At 37.4% G+C, this 19,431-nt stretch overlaps 1 protein-coding gene across 9 annotated transcripts in view; it reads left to right on the top strand.

Moving 5' to 3' along the window:
- Positions 1-19,431, top strand: part of WDR33 (WD repeat domain 33) — a 102,037-nt gene that overhangs the window by 26,885 nt on the left and 55,721 nt on the right. For 8 of the 9 annotated variants that reach the window (XR_004350620.1, XM_032636545.1, XM_032636549.1 and 5 more), the window contains exons 2-6: positions 12,896-13,122; positions 14,351-14,419; positions 14,993-15,097; positions 17,576-17,671; positions 17,859-18,010. Coding sequence is in view for 8 of the 9 variants with exons in the window: in XM_032636545.1 (XP_032492436.1) it covers positions 12,919-13,122; positions 14,351-14,419; positions 14,993-15,097; positions 17,576-17,671; positions 17,859-18,010 (626 nt within the window). In the remaining variant the exon portion in view is untranslated. Of the gene's footprint in view, positions 1-9,467; positions 9,552-12,895; positions 13,123-14,350; positions 14,420-14,992; positions 15,098-17,575; positions 17,672-17,858; positions 18,011-19,431 lie in introns of all 9 variants that reach the window. The other variant, XM_032636542.1, reaches the window with a different exon arrangement.

Below are 19,431 nucleotides of genomic sequence, written 5' to 3'. Positions count from 1 at the left end.
TCAAAATGGCTTAAAGCCTTAAGTAAGACATGGCACTGTAAACTCCTAAAAGAGAACATAGGCAAAACATTCTTCGACATAAATTGTATCAGTGTTCTCTTAGGTCAGTCACCCAAGGCTATAGAAATAAAAGCAAAATAAACAAATGTGACCTAATCAAACTTACAAGCTTTTGCACAGCAAAGGAAGCAATAAAAACAAAAAGACAACCTGTGGAATGGGAGAAAATATTTGTAAACTATGTGACCGACAAGGGATTAATTTCCAAAATATACAAACAGTTCATACAACTCAACAACAAAAACCCAATCGAAAAATGGGCAGAGAACTTAAATAGACATTTCTCCAAAGAAGACATACAGACGGCCAACAGGCACATGAAAAGATGCTCAACATTGCTAATTATTAGAGAAATGCAAATCAAAACTACCATGAGGTATCACCTCACACTGGTCAGAATGGCCATCATTAAAAAGTCTACAAATAACAAATGATGGAGAGTGTGGAGAAAAGGGAACCCTTCTACACCATTGGTGGGAATGTAAATTGGTGCAGCCACTATGGAAAACGGTATGGAGGTTCCTCAAAAAGCTAAAAATAGAGTTGCCATATGATCCAGCAATCCCACTCCTTGGCATATATCCAGTTAAAATTATAATTCAAAAGGTACACGCACCCTTATGTTCATAGCAGCACTATTTACAATAGCCAAGACATGGAAGCAACCTAAATGTCCATCGACAGATGAATGGATAAAGATGATGTGGTACATATATACAATGGAATGCTACTCAGCCATAAAAAAGAATGAAATAATGCCATTTGCAGCAATATGGATGGACCTAGCGATTATCATATTACGTGAAGTAAGTCAGAAGGAGAAAGACAAATACTGTATGTTATCGTATGTGGAATCTAAAATATGACACAAATGAACGTATCTGTGAAACAGAAACAGATTCACAGACATAGAGAACAGACTTGTGGTTGCCAGAGGGGGAGGAGGGGAGGGGGAGAGATGGAGTGGCAGTTTGGGGTTAGTAGATGCAAACCATTACATGTAAAATTGATAAACAACAAGGTCCTACAGTATAGCACAGAGAACTAGATTCAATATCTTGTGATAAACCATAATGGAAAAGAATATACAAAAAAATGTATACATATGTGTAACTGAATCACTGCTGTACAGCAGAAGTTAACACAATATTGTAAATCAACTGTAATTTTTTAAAGTATATAAAAATATTAAATAAATTTAAATGAAAAGAATGACAAGCTATGGCATTCAGACTTCTTGAGAATATGTTAAATATTTTTCTTGAAGATGAATGTAAGTAGACTGTTGCTTCAAGGAAAGAAACTTAGTATTTGTTGCCAGTGATAAAAATTGAGTTTTCAAGCAAGAGTTAGAGTTTTGGAAAACTTGTGTCTGTGAGGTTGAGTTTCCCAGTAATTAATAGTTTTTATGATGAGATCAATGCTGATTTTAATAAAAATGATTATTACATGTTTTGTAAGAAGTGTGACAGATGAAATGCCTGATTTTGTGGAACCAGTGTTTTCCAAGTGATGAGTGCATGGTGTTAAAAAACCATGCACAGTTTAAAGTTCCAAAGTGCAAAATAAACCAGTGTATTTTAATATAATAGAGTACAGAAAGCTTACTGATGTGATTTCAGAGGCTGCATTACGGTTAATATTTAATAAACTATCACTTGTCAAGTTTTGTTGGAATATCAGAGAATACCCATAGTTTTCTGAGAAGGCTATTAAAATAAAAATCTTCCTTTTTCCAAATGTATATCTCTGTGGGTCCAGATATTTTTCATGTACTCTAACCTAAATAATAACATATTGCAGCAGATTGAATGCAGAAGCAGACATGAGAATCCAGCTGTTTTCAGTTATGCTAGACATTAAGGAGATATGCAAAAATGTGAAAAACAATGCCAGTCTCTCATTACTTGTTTCTGGTGAAGGCAAAATAGTTATTATAATAGATTTATCATTATTCTAAATTAAATTAATAAATACTTTGGATTTTTCTGTTTTAATTTCTAATATGGCAAGTATCTATGGATATAAATACAACAATTAACAAAAATTGGGGGGAAATCCTCAATTTTAAGAGTAGGGCTTCCCTGGTGGCGCAGTGGTTGAGAGTCTGCCTGCCGATGCAGGGGACACGGGTTCGTGCCCTGGTCCGGGAAGATCCCACATGCCGTGGAGCGGCTCGGCCCGTGAGCCGTGGCCTCTGGGCCTGCGCGTCCGGAGCCTGTGCTCCGTAACGGGAGAGGCCACAACAGTGAGAGGTCTGCGTACCACAAAACAACAACAACAACAAAAAAGAGTAAAGCGGTCCTGAAATAAAAAGTTTTAAGAATTTGCTGCTATAAAGAAACTGTTTCATTGAATTCCCTGGTGGTCCAGTGGTTAGGACTTGGCGCTTTCACTGCTGTGGCCGGGGTTCGATCCCTGGTTGGGGAACTAAGATCTCACAAGCTGCAGGGTGCAGCTAAAAAAAAAAAAGAAACTGTTTCAGAAGTAAGCTATCCAAGTTACTTTGTCCAGTGGTTCCCAAATTTTGCCACACGAAAGTATCACCTGGGAGCTTTTAAAACTCTGCTGCCCAGTTCATATCCCATACTATTAAATCAGAATGAAGATGAGACCCTTAAAGTCTGGCCTTAGGAACTGCTGACTTCAACTCACACTTGAATCTTTGAATTCCTTATCTTTAATTTAGGAGGTCACTTTATGATTACTTACCTTATCTAGAAAATGGGGCATGGTTTCTGTTTACTTTTACAAAGGTAGTTCGCTATTCCAGTGAGAATTGGTTTGTCCAGTTTTTATTGGTTTAGACAGTTGATAAATTACAATGCAGTTTGAAAAGTTTAAGAATGGAAAGTCCTCTTTCTATGCTAATGACAAGGGGAAATAAACATATCCAATAACCACTGACTTTATCTCCATTGAAAACCGTTGATGGTACAGGTCCCTTATCCCAGAATCACACTTTTGAAATACTGAGTTGTTACTTTCCAGTTGAGTAGACAGTCAGATTTGTGGTCATATGTTCATTAAATATTAAAGTTAGCTTTTGAAATGGCACAGAAAACTGAATGTAAAAGCCCAAATACAGTATCAGGTAACATGTATATTAAACTGGTCGAGTGCAGTATCCACTAAAATGTTTCAGTACCCTTGTACCTAAGTATACAACCAAAGCTGCTTACCCCAAGTTACAAAGAATTATGCAGGTAAATCTGAGGCTGAAAGCAATAAAAGTTGGAAAACTCCTACACTGAGAGTTAAGTAAAGTTGATCTTCACTGCTGTGGCCTCTCCCGTCGCAGAGCACAGGCTCCGGACGCGCAGGCCCAGCGGCCATGGCTCACGGGCCCACCCGCTCCGCGGCATGCGGGATCCTCCCGGACCGGGGCACGAACCCACGTCCCCTGCATCGGCAGGCGGACTCCCAACCACCGCGCCACCAGGGAAGCCCTAAAGTTGATCTTTAATGTCAGATTTAGTCATCAGCAAGATACAGAATCGTGAACTTTTAAAAACTACTTATTTAAACAGTTGCCTTCTTGTTTATTCTTTAAAAGATGGAGGGCTACCCTGGTGGCGCAGTGGTAGAGAGTCCGCCTGCCGATGTAGGGGACACGGGTTCGTGTCCTGGTCCGGGAAGATCTCACATGCCGCGGAGCGGCTGGGCCGGTAAGCCATGGCCGCTGAGCCATGGCTGCTGAGCCTGCGCGTCCAGAGCGTGTGCTCCGCAACGGGAGAGGCCACAACAGTGAGAGGCCCGCATACTGCAAAAAAAAAAAAAAAAAGATAGAATGGTCTCAACATAATGTCTCCTGATTTGTTCAGGATTCATATTTATCAATGATTGGACATTGAAGAGAGAGCATATTGATCACTGTGTTATTGGCCTTTTTCTTTACCACTCGTGTAGATCCCCTCAAAGTTCTATGGCAGATTAGGTATCAGATCTCTTTTAGGGTAGATTCTCCATCTCAGGACCTGATGGTCTGGTGATAATCTTCAGTAGAGGTTCCCAGGCTGAGGTTCTGACCTAGGGGACCAGGTTTGTGTTAATGAGGGTGGTGATCTTAAAATCTTTTGTTATTTTTAAAAGCCCTTCAGTTAATTGTACTTGCTATCCTAACTATTTAATGCATCAGTAGTTTGCTTTCGGTTAGAATTCTTTCCTCTCAGTTTGGGGAAACAAGCTTTCATGTGCTGATCAGAAAACTCTGATTAGTGGTTGACACGGTAAGAATTGTTATATTTCATAGTTCAACCAGATTCTGGTGCCATAGCTACTGTAGCCAGGCACTGTACCCACACTAGACAGATGCTGTATTTGAACTTATTTGGCTATGGATTCTCAGTGGCAGCAGAAATTAAGTCATCATAAGCAGAAGATAGCATAAATAAGAAACTGTGGTCTTCACTGGACGGTTTGTTAACATTAAACCATTTGCTTTCACTTTTTTTTTTTTGCGGAATGCGGGCCTCTCACTATTGTGGCCATCCCCCCCACCATTGCGGAGCACAGGCTCTGGACGCGCAGGCTCAGCGGCCACGGCTCACGGGCCCAGCCGCTCCGTGGCACGTGGGATCTTCCCGGACCGGGGCACAAACCCGTGTCCCCTGCGTCGGCAGGTGGACTCTCAACCACTACGCCACCAGGGAAGCCCTGCTTTCACTTTTGACAAATTGACAGGAAGGAAATACTTTTTTACATTGTGACCTAGTGTACACACATGTACAACCAAAACAAGTTTTATAGAAGCAGTTCTTTCCTTTAAAATGTGTGGTTCAATCTTGTCTGTTCTATTTTTTAAATTATTAAAGTAATACTAGTTGTCAGCCACATTGATTTTAGGAACCACCAATAGGATATGACTTCTGGTTTAAAGGAAAAACATTACTTCAGAGCAATTGATGAACTTTCAGGCCATGGAGGTTTCTTTTCAGATCTACCCTCCTGAATCGTAAAGATATTTTTATTCAATTGTGTGAAGCATTTAGTAAATTCATTTTGGATTGAATTTGTCGAATTAGTTAAGGTTTAGTAATGTTATTTTCCAATAAAAAATACATTTGACCCTTGACCAATGTGGGTTTGATCTGTGCAGATCCACTTAGACACAGATAGTTTTCAATAGTAAATACTACAGTACCGCATGGTCCATTTGTTGGTTGAATCTGAAGTTGCGAAGAACCGTGGATATGGAGGGCTGACTATAAGTTATACTCAGGTTAACCCCGCATTGTTCAAGAGTCAACTGTACACCTTTCCGCCTGTGTTTTAGTTGGAGATTGGCTGTGATGGTAAAATTTTTCTCATGGAGTCAGAAGTGTTTGCTTGGGGAAGATTATTTTGGATTACGTTTGGTTGGGGAAAAGATTATTCAGGATGTGGTGTGCTGAATGAATGAATGTTACTTATTTTTGTTTCTTCTGTCTTTTCCTCCAAGCTTCCCCCACCCCACCCTGAATTTAAACTTCTTGAGGCTGAATTGTGCAGTAAGCATCCTGTGTTGTATCCCTATTGCCTATGAATAGTTCCTGGTAAACAAGCATAGTAGATTCTCAGTATAGTAGATTCTCACATTGCTTTCTTGATGAGCTCTTCTGTTCTGATGAACTGTCAGTCTTGAGGACAGACTTTATGTGTGTCTCTGTCTTTAGCCTGTCAAGTAGTTAGTGCTCATTGATTACTTCTTGAAATGAATTACATTTCTTGTTATGCTTCCCCATGTCACAGGGTTTTTTCAACAAATTCAACAGTTCCTAAGTATGTATTCATAGCTAGTAACTAGTAACTGCCTCAGTGAATTTGGTGGTGCCTGCTCATTATTAATAACTTTTGCTATATAATTTTCAATTTACGTCTTACATCTCATAAATCTCTTTCTGTTCATTCTGCTATTGTTGCTCTAATTTTTGAGCTTGTGTTACTACTAGTATAGAGCTTTTATTACTTTAATTAGAAGTTAGGTTCAATAAAATGAGTTATTGTTTAGCACAATTCTACAATGTGAAACTTGTAATGACTTTTCTTTAAGAAAAGCATTTATGGTTCACCGGTCAGAATGGCCATCATCAAAAAATCTACAAACAATAAATGCTGGAGAGGGTGTGGAGAAAAGGGAACCCTCTTGCACTGTTGGTAGGAATGTAAATTGATACAGCCACTATGGAGAAGAGTATGGAGGTTCCTTAAAAAACTAAAAATAGAACTACCATATGACCCAGCAGTCCCACTACTGGGCATATACCCTGAGAAAACCATAATTCAAAAAGAGTCATGTACCAAAATGTTGATTGCAGCTCTATTTACAATAGCCAGGACATGGAAGCAACCTAAGTGTCCGTCAACAGATGACTGGATAAAGAAGATGTGGCACATATATACAATGGAATATTACTCAGCCATAAAAAGAGTTATTTGTAGTGAGGTGGATGGGCCTAGAGTCTGTCATACAGAGTGAAGTAAGTCAGAAAGAGAAAAACAAATATCATATGCTAACACGTATATATGGAATCTAAGGATAAAAAAAAAGGTCATGAAGAACCTAGGGGCAAGATGGGAATAAAGACACAGACCTACTAGGGAATGGACTTGAGGATATGGGGAGGGGGAAGGGTAAGCTGGGACAAAGTGAGAGAGAGGCATGGACATATATACACTACCAAACGTAAAATAGATAGCTAGTGGGAAGCAGCCACATAGCACAGGGAGATCAGCTCGGTGCTTTGTGACCACCTAGAGGGGTGGGATAGGGAGGGTGGGAGGCAGGGAGATGCAAGAAGGAAGAGATATGGGAACATATGTATATGTATAACTGATTCACTTTGTTATAAAGCAGAAACTAACCATTGTAAAGCAATTATACTCCAATAAAGATGTTAAAAAAGATATCTTTGTAAATAATGACTATCAATATTTTAAATATATCAATTCTTCCCAAAGTGATCTAGAGATTTGCTGTAATGGCAATTCATGTATAAAAGTTGTCTGTTTATTTGGTAGAACATGACAATCATGTTATTAATCATAAAATTAATATGTAAAAAAAAGGAAAATGGAGGGACAGTAACAAAAAACAAAAACATGAGACATGTAGAAAACCAAAGGTAAAGTGTTAAACATAAATAAATCCTACCATATCAACAATAAAAACTACATGTAATGAATTAAACAATACAATCAAAAGTCATATATTGTCAAACTGGGTTTAAAAAAATGTTTTCTATAGGAGACACTCCTTGGATTCAAAGGTCTAATGTATACAAAGTAAAAGGATGAAAAAATATACATCATGCATATAGCAACCATAAGCATGCTAAAGTGGCTATACTAATACCAGAAAAAATAGACTTTAAAACAAACAAAAAATTACTAGATATGAAAAGGGACATTTTATGATAAAAAAGGGAAGATACAAAAATTATTAACATATGTGTCCTGAATAAGATAAAACCAAAATACATGAAGAAGAAAATAGCAAAATACACGAAGAATTGAAGGAAGACATAGATAATTCCACAACATTAGGTAGAGGCTTCAGTACTCCACGGTCAATAATGGATAGATCAACAAGGATATAGAAGACTTGGACAACACTCTGAATTATCAAGACCTAATAAATGTCTACAGAACACTCAACCGAACAGTAAAATACGCATCCTTCTCAACTACATTGAAACGTTTTCCAGTATAGATGACATGCTAGGCTAAAAGACAAGAGATTGAAACCCACATACATTGCTGGTGGGAATGTAAAATGGGTGGCCACTTTGCAGAACAGCTTGACAGTTCCTCCAAATGTTAAACATAGAGTTAGCGTATGACCCAGCAGTTCCACTACTAAATATATACCTAACAGAAATAAAAACTTACGTTTGCACAAAAGCTTGTACGTGAAAGTTCACAGAAGCATGTTTATACAAACAAAAGTTGGAAAAAACTCAAATGTCAATCTGTTAAATGAATAAACAAAATGTGGAATATCCGTACAATAGAATAGCATTCAGCTATAAAAAGGAATGAAATATTGATCCATGTTACAACATGGATGAACCATGAAAGCATTATGTAAAGTAAAAGCAGCCACTCACAAAAGATCATGTATTGTATGGTCCCATTTATATGAAATGCCCAGAAGAGCAAATCTGTAGAGGCAGAAAGTAGATTGGTGATTGCCTAGGACTGAGAGGGTTGAGGAGAATGAAAAAGCATTGTAAATGTGTAATGGGTTTTTTTGTGGGGGGACAGAAATCTAAAATTGGATGTTGTGATGGTTACACAAGTCTTTTAGTGGTTACACTAAGAACCACTGAATTGTATACATTAAAGCGTTGAAATTATGGTATGTAAATTACATCCCAATAAAGCTGTTTAAAAAAAAAAGCATTAGTGGTTTTTTCCCTATCTTCATTTATAACCTTGGTAGTATCACATGACTAAGATTATAAAAGGTTATTTTGTAATAGTTGGGACAAGAAGCAGAATTATAATGCTTGTATGGATTTGCATACACAAACGCGTCTGGGTATTCCAGTTTGTTCAACAGACTAGTCAGTACATTGGCTAAAAGAATAATATATTTCATGCAAAATAATATCTTTGAGCAAAAAGGATCTTTGAAGTTATCTACATTAGACTTGTTGTCCAGGTTGAGAAAACAGATGCAGAGAAGTGGCATGACCTGCCTAATTTTGGAGAGTAGTTTTAAGCTTGAAGGCTAAGAATATGCTGCAGACTTTTGTGACTTCAGAGGAGTCTTTGTATTTGTGAAAAATAGAGATGGGGACCAAAAAACACAAAGTATGAAATCTATGAACTTAGAAGTGATATTCAGTGAATTACGACAATATGTTGTACCCTGTGCTAGGTGTAATAAAAAGTAGGCACTTGATAAAATTGTGCTGATTTCTTTAAACATTGAAGGTTTGTGTGTATGAGAAAGACATGATGAATTCAATGTTTCAGGTGATTTTTTTTCTTAGCAATTTGGTTCCATTGTTAGTATGTGTTTAATAATCATACGCAAATTACTTATGCTCATTCTGCCTCAGTTTCTGTGTTGCCTACAGCCCCATTCTCCCCACCCCATCCCCTCTTATCTCCCTCCCTCCCGCTCTACCCCAGATATGAGATGAATATGCTTTGGGGACAACCCTGCCTTCTGGTTTAAATTGTTCTCTTCTGTTAGTGTAGCTCAAGTGTGAGTGCTTCAGTGAGTAGAAATTACAGTAATTATTTTTATGAAAGATAAAGCTCTTATTTCTTTTTCTGTATTTGGTTATATATATAGTTCCATGAAGTATAGTCCTGAGTGAAGCCTGAAAAGGATAGTTTTAATGATTTGATTGATGGTTTTTCTATCTGGGTCATTCATTTTTCAACCTCATATATCAAGTTTTCTGCTGTTTCAGTCATTGAAAGCTGCTATATCATTATTGCTGAAATCTTTTGGCAACCCAAAGGAAGAAGATTTGAAGGAGAGTCAGGAGGTCCAGGTATTTTGCTCTGCCTCTGCCTCTGTGTTAGTCTGCTAGGGTTGCCATGACAAAGTGCCACAGACTGTGTGGCTTAAACAACAGAAATTAATTTTCTCAGTTTTGGAAGTTAGAAATCTGAGATTAAGGTGTGAGCAGGGGGTTGGTTTCTTCTGAGACCTCTCTTCTTGGCTTGTAGATGGCTTTCGTCTTCCATGTTTTCACATGGCCTTCCTTCTGTGCATGCCTGTGTCCTAATATCCTTCTCTTACTGGGATGCCAGTCACAAGGGTTAGGGCTTTATCTCCAAGTGCAGTCACATTCTGAGGTACTGGAAGTTAGGACTTCAATGTATGAATTTTTGGGGGGACACAGTTCAGCTCATAACAGCCACTAAGAGGCTCTGTTTTGACTTTGGGCAAGTTACAGTGGTTTGCAGAAGTGAAGCTGAAGTGTGTAAGGCATTTATGAAGACTGGTTACTGTATTGTTAGGAGCTTTTCTTGTTTTATTTTAGGGCTGGATTTTGATTTAGAATATAATATTTTTTTCATTTTCTTCATGCCGGACCTTTCTAATTTTTTTTTTTTTGGCTGCGTTGGGTCTTTGTTGCTGTGCGCGGGCTTTCTCTAGTTGCGGCGAGCGGGCGCTACTCTTCGTTGTGGCGCGCAGGCTTCTCGTTGCGGAGCACGGGCTCTAGGCGCGCTGGCTTCAGTAGTTGCAGCACTCAGGCTTAGTAGTTGTGGCTTGCGGGCTCTAGGGCACAAGCTCAGTAGTTGTGGTGCATGGGCTTAGTTGCTCCACAGCATGTGGACTGCACCACCAGGGAAGTAAGTCCCCATGCCAGACCTTTATTTCTAGAATACAAGTGGTACTTGACCATTCAAGGAAAAGTTAAAGGCCTTTTTTACAGAACAGGTTTTGCTCAACAGATCTGTAAATGGAAAGGTCTTAAATGAAGGAGTAATGTTTTTTCTAGCTTTAACATGTGAATTATTCAAGAGTGTTAGTAATAACACATTTGTTGTTTTGTATTTGACTTCAGTCATTTTCCTCATATTTGTACAGTAGATCCTTGGTTTGGCTCTTGGTTAGTGCTTTACATCCAGGTACCCGTCACCCAGCTTTAATACCATCAGCTTTCTGATAATGTTTCATCTACTCTCCATATAAAAGTTTTTCCAGCAGTTTAAACCCCCCATTCTTTAACTGAGGTAAAAGTCATATAACATGAAATTCACTGTCTTAACCATTTTAAAGTGTGTAATTCAGCACCACTTAGTATATTCACAGTGTCGTGCAGCCACCACCTCTGCCTGGTTCCACACATTTTCATCGTCCCCAAAGGAAACCCCATTCCCATTAAGCAGTCATTGCCCATTCTGCCCTTCCCCTGCCCCTGGCAACCACTAATATGCTTTCTGTCACTATGTATTAGCCTGTTCTGGATTTGGGTATAAATGAAATCATACAATATGTGACCTTTTACGTCTGGCTTCTTTCACTTGGGTAGTGTTTTGGAGATTCATCCATGTTGTAGCATGTGTCAGCACTTCATTCCCTTGTTTTTTTGGCTGAATAATTTTTAAGCCTCTTTTGATACGTGTAAAAATCTTTATTCTCATTTGATATCAATAATATTAGAAACTAGAATATTAGGATAATTTTATTCTAATAAAATTAGAAATTTGATGATTATAAAGTGAAAAAAATAGTAATTTTAAAATATACTTTTCAAAGCTGCATCCTTTTAGAATTACTGGAGTAGACATCTGAATTAAAGCCGTTAATTGAAATCTGCATGCTGAAACTTGGTTGGATTTATGGGATAGCTGAATAAACAGATTCCTTCACCAACCTTATTGAGGCAAATGCATTCTAATTTAATATACACACAGCCTGAGAATGTGTCTCATCTCATTACAGATGAAGATTTGTCAGGGGTCTTCTGGGATTGCTCCAGAGTAGTGGGAGTAATATGTATTAGATGCACGTTTAATTGCACTGTTTACTTTTGGTGTCTTGGGAGTCAGGACTTATCTCCCCACCCCCACCCCCACCCCCACCCCCACCCCTACCCCTCCCCCTACCCCTCCTCCTGCCCCATTTCCTTTCTGTTATCATTATTAAATGGTTTCAGGAGATACTAAAGGGACAAGGGTGAATTAGCTAGTACTAAGAATATTTTCATCCAGAGGAAATCACAGATTTATTTTCAGGTCCTTTATTTAGTGTCTTTTTTTTTTTTTTTTTGGCGGTACGCGGACCTCTCACTGTTGGGGCCTCTCCCGTTGCGGAGCACAGGCTCCGGACGCGCAGGCTCAGCAGCCATGGCTCACGGGCCTAGCCGCTCCGCAGCACGTGGGATCTTCCCAGACCGGGGCACGAACCCGTGTTCCCTGCATCGGCAGGCGGACTCTCAACCACTGTGCCACCAGGGAAGCCCTATTTAGTGTCTTGAATGAAGAAAGGCAAATGTAAGAATATAGAAAAATAATGGAGAGTCTAATCATTCCTCATTTTCAAACAAAATTACCAAAATGGTTATAACACACTTTATGTGTTTTTTCATGGTCTGATTTTTAAAATATGCTTGAAAATGTGGTTTTAAATCATGCATATTTGTATTATTGGAATGTAAGTTTAATTGGAGAACACTAAAGTTGAAAAACTGTAAGCTCTTAACATTTTTTTCTTCAGATGTTAGCTTAATATTGCCTTATAAATATGTAAATCCACATACTGAGAAATAAGTTTCTGTGGTAGTTACTTTGAGCCTGAAATTAGATATACGTACTTTTAGCATTCATATGAAGTAAGATAGTTTATTCCACTTTTTACACTAGTCCTAGGAAATTTAAAAGGACAAAACGTCAGGTTTTAAAAATTTTTAGTGACTCTTGTATAAAATGGGGGTCTTACGATAAACTTAAAATGATGTGTTTTACTATCAAACATCTAATGAAAACTTCATTTTAAATGTGAACAGTTCTCAGTGATTTTACCTTCCTTACCCCCCACAATTTACCCACCCCACACGTGCACAACACAATTGCCCCAAGCTGTTATAAACAGTGATTTTTCCTTCGATCAGGCTAACTTTTTTTTTTTTTTTTTTTTTTTCAGGCTAACTTTTACAGCAAATACTTATTCGCATTTATTCTGTGAATTGACCTTTTTCAAATGTGTAACTGGTCTCTGCTATTAAATTTGATAGTTCATTTTGGAAATAGGTTGACTAAAAGCTAAAAATGGTGCATATTAGGAAAAGGAAGAGAAGTGTAAAAAATGTTCATTTAAAAATATTTTCAGGCAGTGTTACAGTGCTGATATGTTTGTAGTGACAGTACTTTTTCCTTACCCTAGTGTCCTAGAAGGAAAACATCACCATGGCTACAGAAATTGGTTCTCCTCCTCGTTTTTTCCATATGCCAAGGTTCCAACACCAGGCACCTCGACAGCTATTTTATAAGCGACCTGATTTTGCACAGCAGCAAGCAATGCAACAGCTTACCTTTGATGGAAAACGAATGAGAAAAGCAGTAAACCGAAAAACCATAGACTATAATCCATCTGTAATTAAGTATTTGGAGGTAAGTACAGTTAATGTACTTCAGATGACCAAACTTTGGTTTCTTAAAAAGAAGAAAGTTTTTATAATGCAGGGTAATAAGTATACCTGTGTTTTTTGAATTAGTAGGATGAAGTAGAATTTCAAATGAGACCAATCACCTCAATAAAAAAAGAGTACTTTTTTTTTTTTACTCTCTGCATGCATGAATAATCTCAAATTATAGACTCCAACTTAAAAATAGGTTTTGTTCTAAAGGTTCACACTGTATTTCAGAAGAGGGTACTTTTGTCCAACTAGGCCAACTTTAAAACACTTGTTAAACCCACAGTGTATATGAAATGTTAAGAGACTACCAGCATAAGAATATTTGTATTAGAACATGTGTTCAGAACAGTGACTTGCATGTCCAAGACACTGGCATGAGAACACGACTCTCCAAACCCCTCAGGGAAAAGGTCTCTGTTTACTTGGAGGGTTGAGCACCTACTACAGTCTTACAGGGTGAAACCAACTCTGACATGGCAAATAAAGGCAGAGTAGGGGTCTGCCTAAACCTGTGTCAGCTTGGCATATCTCCCCTTTGACTTCTTTATTTACTTGTCTTAACCTTTCTTAAGCCTCTGTGATTTGCTTTTTTCATTGCTAACTCCACATTCATCAGGTTTTGGTCTGCTCTGCCTCCTGTGAAGAAAATTTGTCTGCTTTTCATTACCTGAGACAAGTTGTTAAAAGACCTATATGCATATTGGGCATAATTAGTATGTTGCAGGCACATAGCAAAAATATTCATTCAGAGGTAAAGACAGATTTAGGCTTTTTCAGGTGTTTCAGTTGGAAAACTAGCCTAGGAAAGTTTGGGAGGAATTAAGAAAACCAACACCAAGATAAGAGGAATTGTTTTGTGCTGAGGATTTTGAAGGAATTGGGAACATCTGTCTACCCCTTGACCTTTTTCCTTTTACTAAGGTATGGTCAGTGAGAATGTGTTGGGGTCAGCAGCATCTTGGATGATTGGTTGGGCATAATATGAGTAAAGAAAGGAGGGAAATTCTAAGCAATGTCAGTGTGATAAGAGGGGAAATCTCTTAAGATACCCACTATTATCTGTCTTAGAACATAATGAAAAAGTTTTAGTCTTCTTTTTTCCCCATTTAACGACAGCTTGCATTTTGTAAATATTTACTTACGTTTCAGATTGAGTATAATTAGACAATATATTGATTGATTAATTTATTTATTTTTAACAGAATAGAATATGGCAAAGAGACCAGAGAGATATGCGGGCAATTCAGCCTGATGCAGGTTATTATAATGATGTAAGTATAAGATATGTCATGCTAGCTTAATAGAAACCTCTTTGCTTGGACATTTGAATGATGGGATCTCTAATTCAAACATGGACTTTTCTTTTTACATTTTTATAATTAAAACATTCCTAAAGAGATAATATAACATATCTGTGTAAACCATGGGTTATTTTTTTTTAAATCTCAATTAAAATTTTCCTTTTAATCTGATAACAGATGAACTTTTGATTTGGGGTTTAAAGCAGTGTCCAGCAAAAGATTGCACTGCCTCAGAGTCTCTGTAACAAGAAAGTTAATTTTAAACTTGGCTTGTTATGAATGTGTTTAATTGTGTTGACTTTGAGAAGTAATTATCTGGCACTTGATTTTATTGTTTATTTAGTAATTATGGGCATTTAACTTTCCTGTATCTCCATTTTCTTCATTTAATTACTATAGACTAATTGTAATCTATTATAATAGTGTTTTGAAAGTCCTATATGGTCCTGAATTTGTCTTTAAATGTTGAAGTAATTACCTTGTCATGTCCCTGGTTTATGCCCTGTTTGTGATCTTTAAACACCATTTTTTTTTTTTTTGTAGCTGGTTCCACCTATTGGGATGTTGAATAATCCTATGAATGCAGTAACAACAAAGTTTGTTCGAACATCAACAAATAAAGTAAAGTGTCCAGTATTTGTTGTTAGGGTAAGTATTCTGTTTGATATTTTTTGGATAAATTAACTCTGAATTAGCCTGCAAATATATTTGCAAAGAAAATTAAACATTATTTTAAATGTATATCTGGGATAAAAATCAGTGTATTGCTTGTATTTTTATTTTGAAATATCCAATCATTTATCCACTATATCCACATTTAGTAAGGTAGTACTTTTGGATTGCTTTTCTTCATGTTGCAGTTTCCATAGAATTCTCTCTGAGCTGGCCATGGATATATATATATTGCAGCAGGTGTCTGACTTGCTCTTGAATAGGATTGTTTTGTTACTGTTTAGAGAGCAGCATCTCAAGGCGAATGAAAACTCTTAGGGTTACTAGGAAGGAAAACACCTAAGAAGAGCTGAAGACCAATGGTAGACCATAATTGTCAGCTCCATGAAGGTACATTGTAGGTACTCTATACATTTTCACTAAAATTTTAAAAATATAATTTAAAAATAAATAATATATTAACATGGTTCAAATTATTAAAATTTGAAGGGGTTTGCAATAAAAAAAGTCTTCCCATCTCTGTCTCCCAGGCATCCTGTTAATATTCCCATAGATAATGGTATAATCATTTTTTTGTGGTTTGCTAGTAAGAATGCACTTGCTGGTTAGCAGTATATCAAGTCCAGAAATGTAGGAAAGTTAATAGTCAAAGTGGAGCAAATAAGAATTGAAAAAAATAATGGGACAGAGAAAAAACAGTCATGGCAAACATTGTGGCAAATGAGCCAAATAAGCAGGTCTTATTAGGGAGTTGTTGTGAGAGACAGCCGGGAGAACTGAGAGGGGCTGGAAGAGACTCTGGCTTGAGTTCCATACAAATGTGGTAGTCAATCTTAGGCCTCCTGTTTGCTTCAGAGGCCTATTAGAGTAGAAACCATTAGTAAAGAAACATTATTTGAATGGTTTTTGTATTAGGAGAGCCAACCAGTATGTAGTGTAATTTTGCTTGCCAGGGAATTTGGGAAAAGGAGTATGATGGCAGCTAATTTTAATATCTTGTTAGCATAACACAAAACCTTTTTGGAATGAATAAAATCTAAGCGTTCTGTGTCCTGTATCTTATTAGATGGGTAAATTTCTCATTTGGGAATCAAGCTATAAGGTCTTAAGAAATTTGCACACAGTAGAGGCAAGTCCAAATTACAAGGTATTAAAGACATAAAGACTGTGGGTCCTGTGTCAGCAGTTTGATTGCTTGTAGTATCTACTGGGTTGGGATCCATAGCAGATAACAGAAACTAGGAAAGTAGGAGGATTTTATTAATAAAAATCAAAATCATGATCTGCAGGTAAACAGTAAAAGGCTGGCTTGTCATATATATCTGTGAAATTTACCAAACAGACTTCATTTCATGTATCTCATCCTATAAACACACTTGTAGTTTTCAACTCTGTGTCACACTTTTTACTAATAGGATTCTTGTATTGATATTTCATGTATTTACATCCAAGGAAAATGAACGTGTAATCTATCATAGAAACTTGAAAATAAAAGTAAGAAAAAATATGTTGCATTTTGAGTTGATAAGCATATATCACAGATTCCCTTCAGTGTGCAAATTGTGACATTGAAATAGTGGGGTACCGTTAGTCATGCCTCTGTTGTATTACATTTTTTTGGAGATTAGATTAGCATAAGACCTGTCACTGCCCAATACTGTGAATGAAGAACTTAAAAAAAAATATATACATGTATATAGTATATATTGTACATTTAGTTTCTAGGAAAAGTTTGATAGCCTTGATGTCCTTAAATTGGTATGTAATACTGTTTTTTCACAAGACACTGGTAACATTTTTGCCTGAATTGGTTCACTAGCAGCTGTAATAAACCAAATCCTTTATACATTTAGTCTTTCAATTTTTCTGATGACTGACCATCTTATTTATGTTGGTCTGCCATGTATTCTAGAAAAATTAAGTCTTTGCATATTTTGTTTTGAAATGCTCTTTAGAGTGCCTAGGTGTGTGTAACTTAACAGGTATTTAAAATGCACTTATTGGGGCTTCCCTGGTGGCGCAGTGGTTGAGAGTCCGCCTGCCGATGCAGGGGACACGGGTTCGTGCCCCGGTCCGGGAAGATCCCACATGCCGCAGAGCGGCTGGGCCCGTGAACCACGGCCGCTGAGCCTGCGTGTCCGGAGCCTGTGCTCTGCAACGGGAGAGGCCACAACAGTGAGAGGCCCGCGTACCGCAAAAAAAAAAAAAAAAAAAAAGCACTTATTATTTTAAATTAATGAGCTAAAGTGCTAGAGCTTTCCTTGCACTGTGTTAATACAAGTTCTTTTCTGACAAAGTACTTGCTTATAAATCTGAGCTATAGTCTTAAGTGAAAGTCAGTATTGTCCACTTAATGTCAATTATTGGATATTTTATAAATAAAGACTTTCTAAGTGTTTTAAAAATTAAGGTTGAGGATTCGTGACCTTGTATAATGTCTTTTTTTTCCCCCAGTGGACTCCAGAAGGAAGACGGTTAGTCACTGGAGCCTCTAGTGGAGAGTTCACCTTGTGGAATGGACTCACTTTCAATTTTGAAACAATATTACAGGTAACAGTAATCATCAGATGGTAGCATCATCCTTTGTTACTGTAAAGAACTTGTTATATAGTTACTTTCTTGGCATTTTAAACTTACAATTGGACAGCTTATTGTTATGAGTTAATATATGCTCCTGTAAAGGCTTCCATCATATATTCTTTTATATAATGTTTACAAATGTTTTATGTTTTCACAGGCTCACGATAGCCCAGTGAGAGCCATGACTTGGTCACATAATGACATGTGGATGTTGACAGCGGACCACGGAGGATATGTGAAATATTGGCAGTCGAACATGAACAACGTCAAGATGTTCCAGGCACATAAGGAGGCGATTAGAGAGGCCAGGTTTATACACAATATACCATTTTCTGTAGTCCCTATTGTCATGGTTAAATTATTCTCTAAGTGTATTCTGGGTGCAGAGATGCATGGGCTCTGTCAGATTCTGGGAAACTTTCTGCACCCTATAAACACAATATTTTTCTTTGTTTTCACACATTCACCATTTTGCTGGCACTTTTCTGAAGTAGTGTTGTCCCGGTATCAGCCTTTGCAATATGTTAGAGATGTATTGTCTGCCGCATTTTGCACTGGTTTTCTCTTTTCGTTTATGGTTAATAATGTGTATACGTTATTCATTTTTATTACCTACTATGTAAGACAAGAATATTTCATTCCAAATAAAGAATTCAGTCTTTAATTATACAACTGAATAAAATCTAAAGCCTACAGAAAACACCTTCAGAGTTCACACAAAATACAAGATAAAAAAGGCTTAAGTGAAGACCCTGGTTGGCTTGGTTATGCCACGACTTCAAAAGGAAAGTATAGGACTAAAAACTCTCACAAGTAACTCTGGATGTGGCAAACATTAATGGATTAATGAGTGGGTTCTTGCAAGCTTTGAAACTGTAAGCAGACCAATGTCAAGAAGACTTTCCTTCTGATTCACTGTTGATAACATCAGTAATGCAAATGTATCATAAGTGGGAGTTTAAAATATTTTCAGTGAGTTGTATATTTTTACATATCAGTGAGATATGTATAGTAGAAATGGAAAAAAAAAGTTTCAAAAACAAGCCTGAAGAATTGCTGCAGCCTCAAGAAAAAAGAAAGCTAAGCAGCATTCTTGACCGTTGTGCCACCCACGTGTGGGAGGAGGTTGACATCTTTATAGAAACATCATCCACTGCAGTCACTTGTTTCTACTTTCAGAATCTTAACGAAAGTTATTGGATAAACACGCTTCTGCAAAGACTTTGCCTTATTGTCCTGACCATACATTGAGTTTTCGCAGTTGGTCCTTTCTTAGGCAAAGGGTTCAGAAGTTCAGGGGAGTTCTTAGATGAGAAACTTGATGGTCTTTTACAGGGAGGAAAAAATGGATTCCTCCTTTGCAAGCATATTCTTTGGCTTTAAACAGTCAGAAGGTCCCCATGTTAGTTTTCTTCAAAAAGTGCAACATTCGTGGGATAGCTTGCCTGGAAGAAGGTGTGAACGTTTTCCACAGGCCTATTACATAAATCAGAAACATCATATGTAGGGATGTGTAGCAACCAGTCTTTAAACAGCCTGTCTGAAACTTTTATGAAGTTTGAAGCAGAAGCTGATGCTAATTTTTTGAGCAGTATTCCTATGTGATTTAAAAGACTTTACAGGAATATTGCAAAGATAGAATTTGTTTAGTTTCTCCACTTAAATCCGCTCCATGTTTTCTGTTGGTACCATAGGAAATACTATACTGGGGAGTGTGGGTAACATTAGTA

This window comes from Phocoena sinus, chromosome 7 (assembly GCF_008692025.1).
Source record: "Phocoena sinus isolate mPhoSin1 chromosome 7, mPhoSin1.pri, whole genome shotgun sequence".
Lineage (NCBI taxonomy): Eukaryota > Metazoa > Chordata > Mammalia > Artiodactyla > Phocoenidae > Phocoena > Phocoena sinus.
The sequence above is the reverse complement of the archived record's forward strand: the minus strand, read 5'-3'. Positions and strand labels throughout refer to the sequence as shown.